Source organism: Mchenga conophoros, linkage group LG2 (genome assembly GCF_057382185.1).
Source record: "Mchenga conophoros isolate Kocher_MC1m ecotype Shallow Benthic linkage group LG2, M_conophoros_male_GT1.1, whole genome shotgun sequence".
NCBI classification, from domain to species: Eukaryota; Metazoa; Chordata; class Actinopteri; order Cichliformes; family Cichlidae; genus Mchenga; species Mchenga conophoros.
In genome coordinates, this window is record NC_140527.1 from 18583238 (window position 1) to 18600360 (window position 17123).

General features: G+C 47.0%; 1 protein-coding gene across 2 annotated transcripts in view; it reads right to left on the reverse strand.

Moving 5' to 3' along the window:
• Positions 1 to 12883, reverse strand: part of arap3 (ArfGAP with RhoGAP domain, ankyrin repeat and PH domain 3) — a 28766-nt gene extending 15883 nt beyond the window's left edge. For both annotated transcript variants that reach the window (XM_085287390.1, XM_085287381.1), the window contains exons 1-6: positions 12753 to 12883; positions 4125 to 4287; positions 2291 to 3220; positions 1875 to 1915; positions 265 to 347; positions 104 to 168 (exon numbers count right to left, since the gene is read on the reverse strand). In XM_085287390.1, the coding sequence (XP_085143516.1) occupies positions 104 to 168; positions 265 to 347; positions 1875 to 1915; positions 2291 to 3220; positions 4125 to 4219 (1214 nt within the window). In that variant the 5' untranslated portion in view covers positions 4220 to 4287; positions 12753 to 12883. The remainder of the gene's footprint in view (positions 1 to 103; positions 169 to 264; positions 348 to 1874; positions 1916 to 2290; positions 3221 to 4124; positions 4288 to 12752) is intronic.
• Positions 12884 to 17123: the final 4240 nt, after the last annotated feature.

Consider the following 17123-nt stretch of genomic DNA (forward strand, 5'->3'; position numbering starts at 1 on the left):
CATCACGTCCATTAAAGTAATTCGTGCAAATGTTTCTGCATTTTGAATCGGTTCCAAGGCCACGTTTACATGCTCGTTTCATGAGGATGAGTAGCCGCCTTACCCATGATCCTCTGCGTGCTTCTCCTCTTTCCTCGCCTCCCTTCCTTCATGTCTGCTTCTCTCGCTCTGCACATAAATGATCAAAGCAGCACATTTTATCAGACCTGTGAAAGTCAGAAGAGCGTCTCTGTCAGTGAGGGGGAGGAGCGGTGGCGGTCTGACCTCAGCGGCAGGAGGATGTCTCCGGGTCTGGAAAACAGTCTCACAGTACGGGCTGATCTCGTCCTCGGGGTCGTCCGTGGAGGCTGCCAAACAGAAATGACCGGAGTTAGGATTCACCTGCGCCCCGTCCCTGTCCGTTCTGATTTGATAACATCAAAGTTAAAATAAACTGTGACCAGTATGACAAAGCCGATCTGTGTAGCATGTTAACACTATTGGAAGTAAAAATAACTTGAACTCCAATTTTGAAAACACAACTTTCTTTTTTTAAATAAAGCTCTGACTTGTATTATGAGTCTGTGCTCTGGGAGAGAGTCTGTAACTCTGTCTGAATACAGTAAATAATGACCAATGCTGGGCAATTAATTATATAGTTACTTCTTCAAAAAAGTAACTGAGTTTTGCAAACAACAAAGTTTTTTGCAGCTGTTTACCTAAAAATGCAGCCAAGGCGTTTTTTAAATAAACATTTCAAACTATTTACAGAACAATCAGCTGTTCTGCATCAAATCTAATGCCACACAAATTATTTGTGCCGCTCCAAAAAATAATTTCTGTCCACTATGAGATAAAGGAGAACAACAGCCTGATACCTGCAGGCCTGACAGCAGCAGATGTATCACTGCTGTAACACCTGTAACATTCAGCAGTCGCCTCTTTGTTCTGACACACACAACAAAACTATTGACTACACTACACGCTAACTACACAAGATTTGTGCTAAACGCAAATCTCTCACATCTCAAACACCGCCGTCACTCCTAAAACTTCCCCCTTCCTAAACAACTAAATGCCATGTTGCCATATCATTTTTTGATTGGTCAACATGGTGCATTTTTCCACCAATAGGAAAGGGTGGGGTTTTTTTTTGGTGTTGTTTTTGCTCACAGGCAGAGAGCGCTTTCGAGCGTTTTCCTTATAAAACGCAGTTTTTATATAAAATATAAACAACGACAGTATTCAGGAAGAAAACCAAACATTGCAGATATTTTTATCATGACTGGTTTTACGTGGCCGATCAACACAATTTAAAAACTGGCATAAAGTCCACACTTTTTCCGTCAGTTGTTCCTTCTGTCCTGCTCACATCTCCAATGGTTGTACACGTTGTCATTAACGTGGCTTCACTCCACATCAGCCGCTTTGCTCGCTAAAACACCGGTGTCGGCACATAAGGACGCTGTCAGAGCCTGTCAACGTTGATTAGCTGCGTATATACGAATGTGAATCGCATTATTGGCTGGAGCGGCCAGTTGCCGGTCACTTACAAACTCACACTGTAAAACAGAATCAATTGTTAACGTATTTATTTTCATTGCAATTCAGGTTAGATTTTTTTTTTTGTGTGCAATGCAGATTTCCTGTGTGCGGACACCGTGACAGCAGTGCGCAATTGCGCGCGCGTGCAGCTTAGAGGGAACATTGTTCTCAAGTGTGCGTGCACTGTCTGGGAACTAGGAGTCTCACACACCAGTCACTAAATAGTTTTATGTTTCGATCAGGCTGACAGGAAACGAGTAATGACGTCTTCCTGTAGGCAGAGCTTACAGACAAGGCTCGACCTGCCTGGGTTTTAGGCTGTTCTGTGCGACTCAGAGCTCTGAACTCACCTCTGGCTGATCCTGAAGAGTTGTTACTTAAAGTGCTGCCACTGAAACAAACACAGTGAAAATGATGAATCATGTCAGGCCTGGGCCTTCACATAAAAACTGATTTTTAACAAACATATCATGGATCCTGGGGTACGCTCGAACACGCAAAAACTCCTTTTCCTAACCCATCCTCCTTGACCTCGATACAGGTGAAGGAAAGATGCTTTAATGCAAAAACATCCAGATGATCGCTTTTAGGAATGATCAGATGGTCTGTAGCTATGAATTGTGGGATGCTTTCATGAAGAACGTGTCTCCTCCGCTAAAGGAGGTGCGGACTTCAGACCGCTCGGACCGAGTCGCAAACCTTGCTAAATGAAACTGAGTATTGGAACGTACCCCGGTCCAAATACTGGTGCATCACGGTGACTAACCTGTTCCTCTCGCAGTTCCTCTCAGGTGTCTGTCTGGGTGGAGTGGGAGGAGCCGACTGCTGGCTGCAATAATTCCTCTTCCCACCGGGGGCAGCAGAGCTGTGTAACGTGCCCCAATATATCTCATTGGAGACCATCTCTAGGCCTCCTCCTCGGGGAGAAGCGGAGGGGGAGGATCCAGAGAGCCTGCTGTTGTCATGACTACCCGTGCAGGAAATGAAGGACGGCGCCTGCAAATGCTCTGTGGGAACAGGGGAAGAAGAAGAAGCGCGAGGATTCCCCTGCATCAAGGCGGGGGGGACGATGCGGTTCAGCCTCGGGGGAACCGGCGGTAACCCTCCAGTGTCTGACAGAGACCTGCAGCGGCCATTCCCAGTTCTCTCCCCATGGCTCGACCTTCGGCTTGGTGACGGCGCCTTGTCACTGAGGTCAGAGGTCAAAGCACTGTCTGCTGTGGGCATGTCCGCTGAGCTCAGACTTTCCAGCACAGTGAGGCAGATGGACTCCTGGGAAAGCCTCCTGGGTAGGGGTGGAGCAGGGTCGGGTGTTGGGGTGAACTGGATGGGCGCGGTCCTGCGGCGATTGAAGACAGTTCTCGGTTTGGGGACCGGCTTCACTGTTGGCCTGCCGCCATCGGAGTTTGCCAGCATGGCGGCGAGATCGGGAGCAGAGCTGTTCCTGATCACCTCCTGACGGGGCGACTCGGTGCGACCGCGCTTCGAAGAACAAACTGACTGACAGCGGTCACGAGGGAGATCTGCGTTCCGATTGGCTCTTTGGCCTTCTGTCCTCTCGATGTAACCGACCAATCGTAGGATTCTCTTCCTGTGTCCTGTGGCAGTTATGCCCAGACTGACCAATGCATCGCTGTCGAGGTGTGTGAAGTCTCTAGCCAATAGGAGACCGGCTCGATGGAAGGTGTCCAGGTACCTGCAGGAAGACAGAGGCCTAAAGTAATTCTGATTGGCTAGATGGGAGCTGCCCTTTGATTGGTTGTCAGTTTCTGTGATAACGTGTTAAAAATCACATTTATTGACATGGACAGAAGTTCATTTTTAACTGTTACACGTGCACCCAGTTCTGTAGGCAGCTGAGCCCACTCAGTCACACTGAGGACCACGTGTTTTCATCTGTCTGCATTTCTGAAGTAGAAAAGCAGTCTGTGAGAATGACTGCAGTCAGCCTGAGGCTGTTCGCAGACAGGTTGTCTCCTGTGCGATCGCAGAACGGTGAGTGTGCAGCAGCAACAAGCGGCGAGCTAACCATGCATGGCAATCATAGACAACCTCACACTGTTTTTGTAGCTGTGAGGAGGATGCTGCCCTGATTTTCCTCGTGTGGCCGAGCCATCGGCTCACTCCGAGTTTGGAGGTAGCTTTGGCGAGCTCAGTACGTATACATTATCTCCGGATGGCAGTGCAGGTAACGAGCCCTCCAGTATGTTCATTTCCATCCATCCAGCCGGAGCCTATCCCAGCTGTCTTAGGGCCAGAGGCAGGGTACAACCTGGACAGGCCACCAGTCTGTCACAGGGATGACACATAGGCACAGACAACCATTTGCACCTGTGGGCAATTTAGAGTTTCCAGTGAACCTAACCCCACTAACTGCATGTCTTTGGACTTTGGGAGGAAGCCAGAGTAGCCAGAGAGAACTCACGCACACACGGGGAGAACATGCAAACTCCACACAGAGAGGCCCCGGCTGTATTTTAACTTATTTAATAGAATATCAATATTTGGAGTCCCTGTATCGATACAACATTGCCACACAAACTATCTGATGATTGTGCCGTTTCGGTTTCCCCCCATTTCATGCTGCACTCAATCCTGACCTCTCCAGATGAATCGCAGAAAGCAGCCTCTCAACCGGCGTGCTTCCATCCAGGGAGCCCATGATGACCAACACAGAGTCCGGACTGGGCTTCATCTCCTCCACCAGCAGGAAACACCTGGGCCATCGCTGACCTACAGCAGTGGCGGATGGCGGTCGTCCATCTGGTGGAGAAAGAGGTGAAAGATTGATCTGCTTTAGATATCATCAGAAACTGGTTTAAGTTCTGCTGCTTCACTAACCCCACACTGAAACCAGAAAACCAGAAACACTGGATCACACACACACACAACAGGAGCCAGCCTCTGTAACCATTCATTCCTCCAGCAGGGGGCGTTAAATGTTTCTTTGAACCGCATCCTCTAATTAAGATCAATTAACAAACTGCCTCCACACACCGTGTAGATGGCACCACTGTCACCTTTGACCTCTGGAGCTCACGAGCCCCTCTTTCTGAGAACTAAAACCACAAAAGAAGAAGAAAGTATGATGTCAGCAGGCAGACACAGCTGCACGATTGTCTCTCTGCGTCTGCAGCAGGCTGACCTTTGACCTCTGCACAGCAGCAGAGAATCAGACAGAGGGTCACTGTGGGGATAAAGGCTGAGGGTTCCTGCCATGAAACCCTGACACCCCTGCTGCTACAAGGAAAAACTCAGGGAACAAACTGTGGGCCCAAAACAGACCCACATCTGGATCATCTGCTGGATCAACAGCTGGAAGTCACACACAGCCAATGAGACAAGGAGAACTCTCCAGCTCGGAGCAGCACGCTTCACTTCAGCGGCTCCCTGCATCCTGCCAGTGTGTGTGTGTCTGTGTGTGTCTGTGTGTGTGTGGGTGGGTGTGTGTCTGTGTGTGTGAGTGTGTGTGTGTGTGTGTGGGTCTGTGTGTGTGTGTGTGTGTGTGTGTGAGTGTGTGTCACCTCTCTGTGATGTGTTCAGGAGATGTCAACTAAGAAGCAGATGCAGCTTCCTGTTGGACCTTTAACAATAAGAGCCTGTGAACACAGCAGATATACTGAAGTCCAGGTGTGACAGTAAAACTGCAGGTGTGATGGAGCTGGGGAGAGCTCTCTGTCAGCATCAGGACGTCACTCAGAGAAAGACAGAAGAGCATGTGTCTAACACCAAAGTAAAAATAACTCACTCACACACACACTCACACACACACGGCTGCAGCGTCTTGCAGGAAGACAAAGGCCGAGGAGGAAGTGAGTCACAGCAGCTTCCTCCAGCCGACCTTTTTCCTCCTCCTCCACTCTTCAGACAAAAGCTGCGTCTGTTCTGAGATCAGCCGCCACACAGCCAGGAAACACGTTACACAACAGCTGTGACACACAACATGATCAATGCTGTGTCAATGATGTGATCGTATCATAAATAACACAGTAATGCATGCTTCCGTGCAGTCACGTGACCACAGAGAGCCGCCGAGTGTCGTCAGCGCCAGCATCTCTCTGTCAGGACTTTGACGTCTCCTCAGACTGAAGCCGGCGACCAACAGGAGGAAAGAAAACGCAGGACAGCTGCAGCACCTCGTCTCAGAGCTGAAATCTGCAGCGTCCGTGGACTCGTCACAGCGCACGCTCACAGACTGAAGCTGGTTTTATTTTGAGAGACTCGATGCCTCGTGCTGACATGTGTGCTGGATCGTGCTCTATCTTTAAACCTTCCCTTTCACTGTCGCTGCCATCCTCGTGTCACAAATCCGCCCCGATACCCTCCTCCACAAACTCCACCCTACCTGGACTCTCTCGTCTCTGTGGATGGCTGACCCCAGGTATTTAGGCTCATCACCTTGACCCTCTGTACTCCTTACACATCCACCCTCTCATTCACACATGTATTCTGTCTTGCATCTCTTCAGAGCATGCCTCCACCTCTCCAGGCTCTCCTCCACCTGCTGCTTACTCTCACTACAGATCACAGTGTCGTCTGCAAACATCAGCGTCCACAGAGACTCCTCTCTGACCTCATCTGTCAGCCTGTCCATCAGCACTGCAAACAAGAAGGGGCTCGGAGCAGATCCCTGATGTATCCCACTCCCATCTTTAACCCATCTGTCACTCCACCTGCACACCACTGTCTCTGTCCCCACACACGTCCTGCACCACCCTCACAAACTTCCTCATGTTACTTTTTTCCAGGATAATAAAGGTAGAAACAGAGGAGAGTCATTTTAGGCACTTTGTAAAAGGGGAACAGGAGGTCGGTCGCTGCAGTCTAGTTTACTCACCGTTCACTCAGAGATGTTCACAGATGGTGGTGAATCAACACTAATCCACAGGAAACCACACTGAGTAATAATATCAACATGACTCCTGCAAACATTTCCACATGAGACCTTTTCATGTCTTGATACAAGCACATGCATCTGCTCGGTGGGAGAAACGTTTCATCATCATCATCAGGTGACTTCTTCAGTCTCAGCTGACTGCAGGTTTCCAGCCAGGACATTTACTCATGACTGAAAATGGGCTGCGAGGTCACATCTTTGTTAATGTGCAAACTGTCACGATCAGTGATCAGCGCTCTTTGATTAGTGGTTGTTGATCATTGATCATGACAATTTGCATATTAACAATGATGAAACTGATCTCATAGCTCATTGTCAGTCATTGTGTAAATGTCCTGTTTAAAGGTTGGGGAGACCTGCAGTCAGCTGAGACTGAAGAAGTCACCTGATGATGACGAAACGTTTCTCTGAAAACGTCCAGATGAACAGAATCAACTTTGTGGGAGACATTTTAATGTAAAACTGGAGAGTTTCTCAAATCCAGCAGGAGTAAAAAGCAGGAGCCTGAGAAAAACTGCAGTGACAGAAAACAGAAAGTCCGGTGTGAGAGGAAAAAGAGCGGCCGAGGAGGAAAAACGTTAAAGAACCAGGCAGGAAGTCAGTGAAGGCCACAGATAAAGACCGAGCCAAGGAAAAGCAGCCAGAGGATACAGACCCTCCCATCCGACTTCCACTTTTAAACACTGCAGCTGAGACAGGAGAGAGGAGGGCCGAGCGCAGGCTGACTGAAGCTACAGCTGGAGCTCATGTCTGAGGTTTGGGTGTAAAACCCAGTCAGAGTCAGGACATCGAAGGACGTTCATATTCTGACCACTGGATCCAACACATCTGTCCCTGTATTGATTTAATGTGTACATAAAAATCTTTCACTGGCCCGGCCCACTAAACATCACAGTGGGTTATACGTGGCCCACGGTGTAAAATCAGTGAAACCATCAGCTCTGTCGGTGTCTCCAGCTGATGGTGCTGGTCCTCATGAGCGAGGGGTAGAAGGCACCAAAATCACATTTGTGGTGTGATCTACTCGAACCAGTTTCCCTCCACACACCAGCTGATTCAGGGTGCACAGTGCGGGGTCTGCAGGGGACTGACCCTCCATGTGATTGTGAAGAAGAATCCAATAAATGACAAGAGTCAAACCTGAGGTCAGAGAGTGGGCTTGGAAATGCATGCTGGGAGTCTAATTTATGATAGCTGCTTTAGTTCCGATGATATTGATCCAAAGTGGGGGTCTTTGACACGACTGGATGTTGATTACTGATTAGAACTAGGTCATCATCGACGCCGCGTGGCCCAAATAAAGTCACGCTGAACACAATGGGCCACAAACAGCAGACACCAGGTGTCAAACTCCTCGAACAGATTTTCACAGGAAACTTTACGAGTTCTTCATGGCGGCTGTTAAAAAGAGCCGATTCTGTCTGCTGGCTAAGTGTCAGCCGACCAAACTGCAAAGACACACAAGCTCACAGCTCCAACACACAAACAGGCAGTAACGCAGACGCACAGCTCTGTGCGGTCAGCACGACACCATCGCTAACAGCACGTGAGCAGCCGGCCCGGGTTTGAGTCTGACCCGCAGCCCCCCCAGCTGCTTTCCTGTCATTTCTTTACTGTACCTGTCAATAAAGGCCAAAAAAGTAAAATAATCTTACTTTATTATTGTTATGCAGGTTTCTGTGAGGCAGCATGGATTACTACAGCATGTCCATGTTCTGTTCAGATGTGACTACATCATGTGACTCTGATAACCCCTGAATGATGTGCGCAGGTCACCCTGTGTTTGTTCCTGATGACACCCCGTGACACGCTGCAAGGATGGACGCGGGGATTTTCAGCAGCTGGTCGTACTGCACACGTATCTGCACCAGTTTCCTTGTCACAGCTCAAACTTTGGCACTGACTATTTAAAAGAGTCCCTACAAACATCACTGTCTTCGCTGTTACTGAACCAAGAAAAACAGCAAAGACGTACAAAGGTGTTAAAGTGCTACAACATCAAGCTTGCATAACAACCCTGTTTACACTGTGCCAAATGTTAGGCTGTCTGAGACTTCCTCAGGAGGACTGAAGGCTCGCAGCCTGCAGCCTGAGAGACAAATCTGGTAAAAACGGTGAAAGTCTGTCCGGTGAAGTGCAGCTCTCATGGAGACCTGGTTGGCCTGGCTGAAGCGGTCCTGCTCTGACAGCTGAAATCAGACGCAGAAAAACGTCTTGGTTCAGACGCACCTGCGCTACCTCTGCCGTTCCCATTTCTCCCCAAACACCAAACACACCCTGTCCTCGTCCCATCCCTCCCTCTTCACCTCCCTGACATTGCTCCCATGCCGCCCGCCTCATCACTGGTGTTTCTGTATGTTAGCTGATTTTTCACATGATAAAGACCTGGGAGAGCGAAGCTGGAAGACAAAAAGCTGTCATCTAGGGCTGGGCGATATGGCCTAAAATCCATATCGCGGTATAATTTGAAGCACGTGCGGTAACGATATATATCACGATATATTCTTTTATTCTGTATAATGTATTTTCAACACTATAAGGCACACTTAAAATCCTTTAATTTTCTCAAAAATCGAGAGAGTGCCTTATGTATGAATTCTGGTTGTGCTTACTGACCTTGAACCGATTTGGGCGTGCAGAAATCTGTTAAAAAAATTTTAGTACAACTTTGGTAAGCCGCACTGCTTAATGGATTGTCAGAGCATTACGGCTGCCGTAGTGAGGAGCTTCGCGGAGTAATCTGGGTCCAAAACTCCTTTAACTTCAGGTCCCAAAGTCAAACGAACACTGAGAGTTAAAAACAGTCTAAATTCTTTCATCTTTAATAAAATCATCAGCGTTGCTGCTTTACCAGGTGTAACAATTAAGTTTAACATCCATACATCCATGAAAACAGAATTTATTAAATTTAACGGAGTTAGAAGTTAACAGGAAGTTAGCTCGCTAGTTTCCACCTAAACATTTCATACCATGTTCTGACAGAGATTTTTGAAACTAATTCAAACGTACAGCTCTGCTATTACTTCCAACATAAATGAAGACAGAAAACTAAACAGCAGTGACGTTTGCAGGGTTACTGAAGTTGGACTACCTGGTATATAATGTTGTGCTACATGATTGCTAGCGACACAGCTATGTTAGCATAACATTAGCACAGTGAAGCTGGAGGATGAACGCCAACGTGTTTTCCACTCGATAAAAGTTAACGTGAGGGATTCTGGTGGTCAGGGACAAATGCAATCGCATATCAGGATACTATACACGGGCCAAACTTCAGTCAGGAGAACAACTAAGATTTTTCATCCACAATACAAGGTTAGTTATTAATATACTGCAACAACATGGGAATAGAGCAGCTGCGAGAGAATTCAACATTAAGGAATCAATGTTACGAAAGTGGAGGAAGCGCAATTTTTGGCTTTCCCCATATTTCAAAAGTACTTCATCTCTTTGCTATGACTGCCGCCTGGCATAATTTGCAGACGATAATGGTTGTAGCCGCTGCGATGCTTTCTCTCTGGGTCTACAGGTTCTCTCTGGCCCTGCAGGTTCTCTCTCAGTCTACAGGTTCTCTGTGAGTCCACAGGTTCTCTCTGCAGGTTCTCTCTGCCTCTAGAGGTTCTCTCTGATTCTACAGGTTCTCTGTGAGTCCACAGGTTCTCTCTGCGGGTTGTCTCTGGCCCTGCAGGTTCTCTCTGCCCCTACAGGTTCTCTCTGGCCCTGCAGGTTCTCTCTCAGTCTACAGGTTCTCTGTGAGTCCACAGGTTATCCCTGCAGGTTCTCTGTGAGTCTACAGGTTCTCTCTGCAGGTTCTCTCTGCCCCTACAGGTTCTCTCTGGCCCTGCAGGTTCTCTCTGCAGGTTCTCTCTGCCCCTACAGGTTCTCTCTGGCCCTGCAGGTTCTCTCTCAGTCTACAGGTTCTCTGTGAGTCCACAGGTTATCCCTGCAGGTTCTCTGTGAGTCTACAGGTTCTCTCTGCAGGTTCTCTCTGCCCCTACAGGTTCTCTCTGATTCTACAGGTTCTCTCTGCGGGTTGTCTCTGGCCCTGCAGGTTCTCTCTGCAGGTTCTCTCTGAGTCTACAGGTTCTCTCTGGCCCTGCAGGTTCTCTCTGCAGGTTCTCTCTGGGTCTACAGGTTCTCTCTGGTCCTGCAGGTTCTCTCTGCAGGTTCTCTCTGGGTCTACAGGTTCTCTGTGAGCCTGCAGGTTTGTGCTTGCTGCAGATATGTCGGACCGAGGCGTTGCTCTGTAATGAGGAGGAGCAGCAGAGAGGAAGGCTGGGAGAGTGAGGGTGGGCGAATGAGGCAGTATAATAACAGTGAGCCTCTATTGTGTGAAACAGAGGGCTGATTGTTCCTGAGCTGTGACTGGAACCACACACTGACGCGCACTGGGAACACTGGGAACACTGGGAACACTGGGAACACTGGGTTATTATTGATTCTACACCTCTATAGATTTCCTCTGAGCTCTAAAGTCTGATTAATTCTTTATTTAAATAAAAGAAAACTGGTCAGCTGAGCAGTGAATGTCGTGATGCATTCAGTTTTACCTGCTGAGGTTTAAAAAGCCCTCTGCACACAGAGCGACCTCCTGTTTTACTGAGTGTGTGCAGAAACACACGCTTCTCTTACACTAAAAAACTATTTTACAGCTTCCCTGGAAATCAAAGCGAGCCATCAGGAGGTGATCAGATAAACAGGAGTTTCACAGTTCGAGCTTCTCAGGATAAATACATCACATGATCACAGAAAGGCAAAACTGAGCCAAACCTGAAATCCCCTCCACATGCAGGAGATCCCAAACATGCAGGATCACAGCAGAACTCAGTGAGCGAGTCTATGAAGACAGATGTCTGACTTTAAGAACTCAACCAGGAGCAGCCCTTCAGACCAACCGGCGGAGCAACATGTTCTCAGGGCAGAGTGACGTGTTCAGGTGGAGCACAGGATTTATTCAGGTGTGTTTTACAGACAGGCTGATGTGAACCTGAACTCTGACCTGGAGCATCATCACTGACTGGACTGGATTAACAGTTAAAGTTTGTGGTGTACATTGTGTGAGGCTGCAGGTAACTATTAAAGCCCAAGGAACGCACATGACTACCTGTGGGCACCAGGTGGGACATTCACAGATGGCTCTAAAATCAGGAAACCTGCTTTCCTCTGTTGAAAACAAAGATTATTCTCTGACACTGATGGCTGTCGGGGGAACTGGGCTCCACCGACCTCTGACCCTGTTGTGTGTCACGTTCAGCATCATTCTGCCCCTGAACCCGTCTCAGGGCCCTGAAACAGTGAGACGAACGAGGAGACGCTTCACTCTGATCAGAGACCTGAGGTACGAATCAGCACAGAGCCAAAGATAACGGTCCAGGCTGAGGTCAGAGGTCAGATATAATCCCACAGGGTGATGATTTTACAAATATTCACACACAGAATTACGAAGCAGAGACATGCTGAGCAATAACCGGACAATAAAACACAAAAACATCCAATCAGAGGCCATGACACGTTGATAAACAGGATGTTACATCACAGGGAGTTTTCCCTTCCTGTTCTGTTCTTCTCAACACAAACACACACACACGGTGCTGCTCTGTGTGTGTGTAACACCTCAAACACTCGGCTGTAGAAATCAATCCTTTCATTGATTATCAGCTGATCAACTGAAATCAAAAAACAGGAAAAGGAACTGATGAATGACCAGCTGATGATGTCATGATGAAGTTGCTCAGAGGACAAGATCAGCTGTGATCATGATGTCAGCAATCACGATGTTGTCCTGCAGCCAGTGAAGGCAGAGACGGACTCCAACAACCCAGCACACACCCTAAAACCAGAACTAGAACCCTGAAACCAGATCATGCACCAAATACACCAGCATCACCTTAAAACCAGAACCAGGACCCTGAAACCAGAGCCAGGACCATAAAACCAGGACCAGGATAGCAAACCTAGACCTTCAAAACCTCAGAGATCCACTAACATCAGAAGCTCGAGTCAAATCAAATCACTTTTATTGTCACATCACATGTGCAGGTACGCTGGTACGGTACATGCGAGTGAAATTCTTGTGTGCGAGCTTCACAGCAACAGAGGTGTGTAAAAATACAATAACATAAGAGAAGTCCTGCTGTCCCTCACACTAATTTACTCTGACTCCAGTCTGGATCCCCTCAGACCCCTTGTGTGAATCCAGACCCTCAGAGACTCGAACCTGTGGCGGGGTCGGACCCGCGGACTGTGCGCGGCTCCGCGGCAGGAGGAGCCGCTTCCTGCGGGACTCTGAGAGACTGTTTAAGTAAAGTCTGAAGGACTGGGAGCGCCTTACCTGCGACCCGGTTCTGCCTGCCTCCTGCTCCGTGTTCCGGTCTCTGTGCTCGGTTCAGTCCGGTAAGTAGTGCGCGCGGCTCTCAGTGCGCCGGGAGGAGAAACTCTGAGCAGCTACGGTAAGCTACACGCGACCACTGCGGGTACAACCTCTGCTCACTTTCACAATAAAAGTCCCAAGGAAGTACAGCTTCCGGTCAGACTGTGTCTCCAGATCCACTTGCTGGCATTGATCCGTAAGTTCTCCAGATCATCAGTAAAGGTTCATGTTCATGTCTTCGTTCTTTTTAAACGTGCTTTAAGGCGTTTGCATTAAAAACCTGAGCAAAGTACAGCTGTTCTCACCTGCTCTGTTTAAACCTGTTATTATTATTATCATTATTATTCTGATTGTTTCTTATTATTAATTTCTTTATTTCTTAAAAATCGTTTAAATGTTCACTAATACATATAAAAAAGACAACAAAAGTAGTCAGGAACAATGCACATATTCATATAGCTATGTATTGCAAGAAGGTCAACTCTCAGTTCTCTCCAGCGCAGCTTTGATTTATGATCATCAGGAAAATGATTAAACTGCACATGCTCAGTTCATTCCACTTCTGATCATACAGAATTAACATGTTCGTGCTTCTGTAATGTAAAAGAAAACTGTGATATCATCTTTATGCATTTGTGATTTAAGAAAAAGCTCCTAAAATATAAAGAAGATGTTAAAGCTGTAAAATGAAGTTAATCAGGAGTTTTATCACAGACCCCTTCATGCTGGCCTCGGGCTTCAGTCGCTCAACAGCCTTTCTGCTATTTAACTGTAAAACGTGAGATGAGCAGGTAAATAAACCACTTGCATTAATTAGGTTTCACAGTTGCTCTGTGGGTTTCATGGCTTCATGTACACTCGTCTGCAGGTAAGTCAGTCACTTCACAACATGAGGGAGTTGTCCCGTGGGCGCTCAGAGGTCCTCGTGGACACTGTGTCCTGTCCTCTCAGCACTAAGGAGCTGGACAGCGGTGGAGTTTCCTCCTTGCTGCCCAAACAACAATCTGAGCAGAGCAGACAGGAAACAGGAAGTGCCTGAGACAATACAGCGCTGAGAGGATCCGGAGCCCAGCTGCATTTTTCTGCCTCTAAAGGAGGATGCAGTCCTCATGAAGCTTTCCTCATCAAGGCAGGAAGAGCGCGCTCAGCAGCACTCAAACAAAACCACACAGGAGGTCACCGGGCTGCACACGCCCTCTGACAGCAGGAGACCACACATACATGCACAGACACAGTGTAAGGAAGAGGACTCCCTTACTACATTTATTTATATTATCTGTATAGCACTTCAGAGCACACCTTTCACTTCATTAAAAGCACATTTTCAAGCACTTTATTTAGCATTGCACTTTAAGCATGGATTTGCACAGTAAAACATTTGCACACAAGAAGTTTAAATATTTATTGACTATTTATTGGGAATTTTAAAATCAGTTGGTAGGCTTGTTTCAGATCCTGCACAGCTGCTCCTCATCAAGGAATGTGGTGGTTGTCTGTCAGGAGAGAAGAAAGGTGACTGAGATTGAGGTTTACCAGTAAGGAAAACTAATGCAAATGTGTGTGTGTGTGTGAGTGAGAGAGAAATCTAGGAATAAAAGTGGCGCAAATAGGTGTTTGTACGATAGTGATTACTCCCCTTTCTTGCCTGTGTCCTCTTCAAGGTGTTTGGGCAAATGTTTCCCTGGGGGTCCAGACACCATTTAAAGATTCCGGGAGAGACCATGGGTTAAGCGAGTGTGGTGAATCTTTTTGTGCTTGGGTTTTTATAATATTGAGTTTGGTGTAAAATTAAAGTGTGAAATATTTATTAATATAAAAATGTGAAATGTATTTATGCATTTATTTATTCAAACTGGTATATTGTATACTGTGGTGGAAGGTTGGGATTTAAGAATTTACCTGAGAGTGGAAGAATGGTTTAGTCTGTGACAGCTGAACATATTTAAGGCTGCCGGTTGTCATTAGAGGGTTAATTGTGCTGTGAAGAAGCTCGATTAGTGAATTGTTGTAAGGAGAGCTGTATGGCAAATAAATACTTTCTGTTCCACTACACTTCCCTCACTGTGTTTCCAGCCACTAAGGGCCGCCCTGTTATATATATACACACACACACACACACACACACACACACACACACACACACACACACACACACCCCCACCCCCTACCTCTCCTGGGTTACCTGCATCGCCCCCAGCAGGCTTCATGAATCAGAAGACGCTTCATCTTTGCCACGGCCACCAGGTTGGACTGATTCAGATCAAAGGTCGAAGGTCACCGCTGAATCAGTACTGTACCGCTGTAAGCTGAACATGTGCCACCTCCTGCAGTAACTTTAACTGTGATATTTTTAAAATCCCCACCGTGATCAGCCTCAGGTCGTCTCACCTGTCTCCTAGTGTGTTCTGGAGGGTTACCTCTACACCTCATAAAAGGATTTAAACACACTGATTCTGAACAGGAAGTTGTTCAGGTGGAGGCACTGCTTCACCTGAGCAGGGTTCCAGGTGAGCTGAGTCTTCATAACGTACCTGTAAATGTGACGGCAGGAAAGAGGTGTGTCCCTCTGGGGTCACCTGGATGAAGTGTGGGAGTTGAGCCTAGACAGAAGGAGGATGAAGAGCTTCAGTTCTTCTCATCAGAGGAGCTGTCCAGCTTCATTCCACCTGTTTGCACCAAAGACGAGCTGCAGAGACACCTCAGGCAGTGACTGTCTGTGGATTTGTGTCTGTGCCTCACTCACACACCTTAATGGGAAGCAGCTGGGCCAGAGATTTGGGCACACACTCTGCAGCTCAGACTGAGTCCACTCGGGGGCGCTGCAGCCTCACGCAGACAGAAGAAAACTGACACGGTTTCTTCCGTCTGTGCTGAGATTACCGAAGGGAAGTGTGAGGTTCAGACTTGGTGTTTCCTGCTCTGAACACAATCTTTGGTTTTCTGGATGATCGGAGGTAAGCGGACACTTTCAGCTTCCTGCAGACTCACTAACAAAAACCCAAACATGAGGTCTGACACAGACAGAGGCAGCTTGTTGTTGTCCTCGTCCTCACATCTTTAATTAATGGAATAAACACAGGGATTAGATTATTTTTTTTACATTTATAGTATATTCCAGGATGTAGGCACCGGTTGCAGGTTCGAGCCCCGGCTTGGACAGTCGTTGTGTCCTTGGGCAAGACACTTCACCTACCGCCTACTGGTGTTGGCCAGAGGGGCCGATGGTGCGATATGGCAACCTCGCTTCTGTCAGTCTGCCCCAGCTGTGGCTACACCTGTAGCTGCCTCCACCAGTGTGTGAATGTGAGAGTGAATGAATAGTGGAATTGTAAAGCACTTTGAAGGTCTCGAAAAGCACTATATAAATGCAATCCATTATTATTATTATTATTATTATTATTATTGTTGCTGTGATAACAAAAACCAACAATAGCATGATTTGAAAGAGCACTGAGACAAAGAAAGCTTGAATCAGGCAGAAAGGTGAGAGGTGTGCTGGTGGCTCAGGGTGTCATGTTGAGGAGAGCCAGGATGAAGGTCAAGGTCAAAGTCAAATTTATTTATATAGCACATTTCAAACAGCTGATGCTGCACAAAGTGCTTAACAATATAAAAATGGTATTAAAAAGCAACAATATAATACAATAATAACAGTAAAAAAACAATAATAGGACAGTAAAAGAATTAAAACAATAACTAAACTAATTCAAATAAGGCCAAAATGCTTGGGTCATAGTGTGTTAAAAGCCAGGGCATAGAAATGTGTCTTTAGTAATGATTTAAATTGCTCAAGTGTTTGTGCAGATCTGATATTTAAGGGGAGACTATTCCAAAGTCTGGAACCTGCCACAGAGAAGGATCTATCACCACAGGATTTGAGGTTAGTCCGTGGGATGGACAGCATTAGTTTTGAGCTAGACCTCGTGGTTTTTCCTGGAGCATAGGCAGAGAGGAGCTCAAACAGGTAAGGAGGGGCTCGGGCATTAAGTGACTTAAAAACAAAAAGTAGAAGTTTAAATTGGATCCTGTAGGAGACAGGAAGCCAGTGTAAAGAAGCTAAAACTGGGGTTATATGCTCTCTCCGTTTGGTACCAGTTAGCAGGCGACCAGCTGCATTTTGAACCATCTGAAGACGATGGATGGTGGCCTGATCTAGACCATAATACAATGAATTGCAGTAGTCTAATCTGCAAGTAAGAAAAAGGTGAATAACACGCTCAAAGACGTTAGCCAGAAGGTATGGCTTTACCTTGGCTAGCTGTCTTAACTGAAAAAAACAGGACTGAACTCACCTGCTTAGTCAATTTAAAAGAACCATCAATGTAGACACCG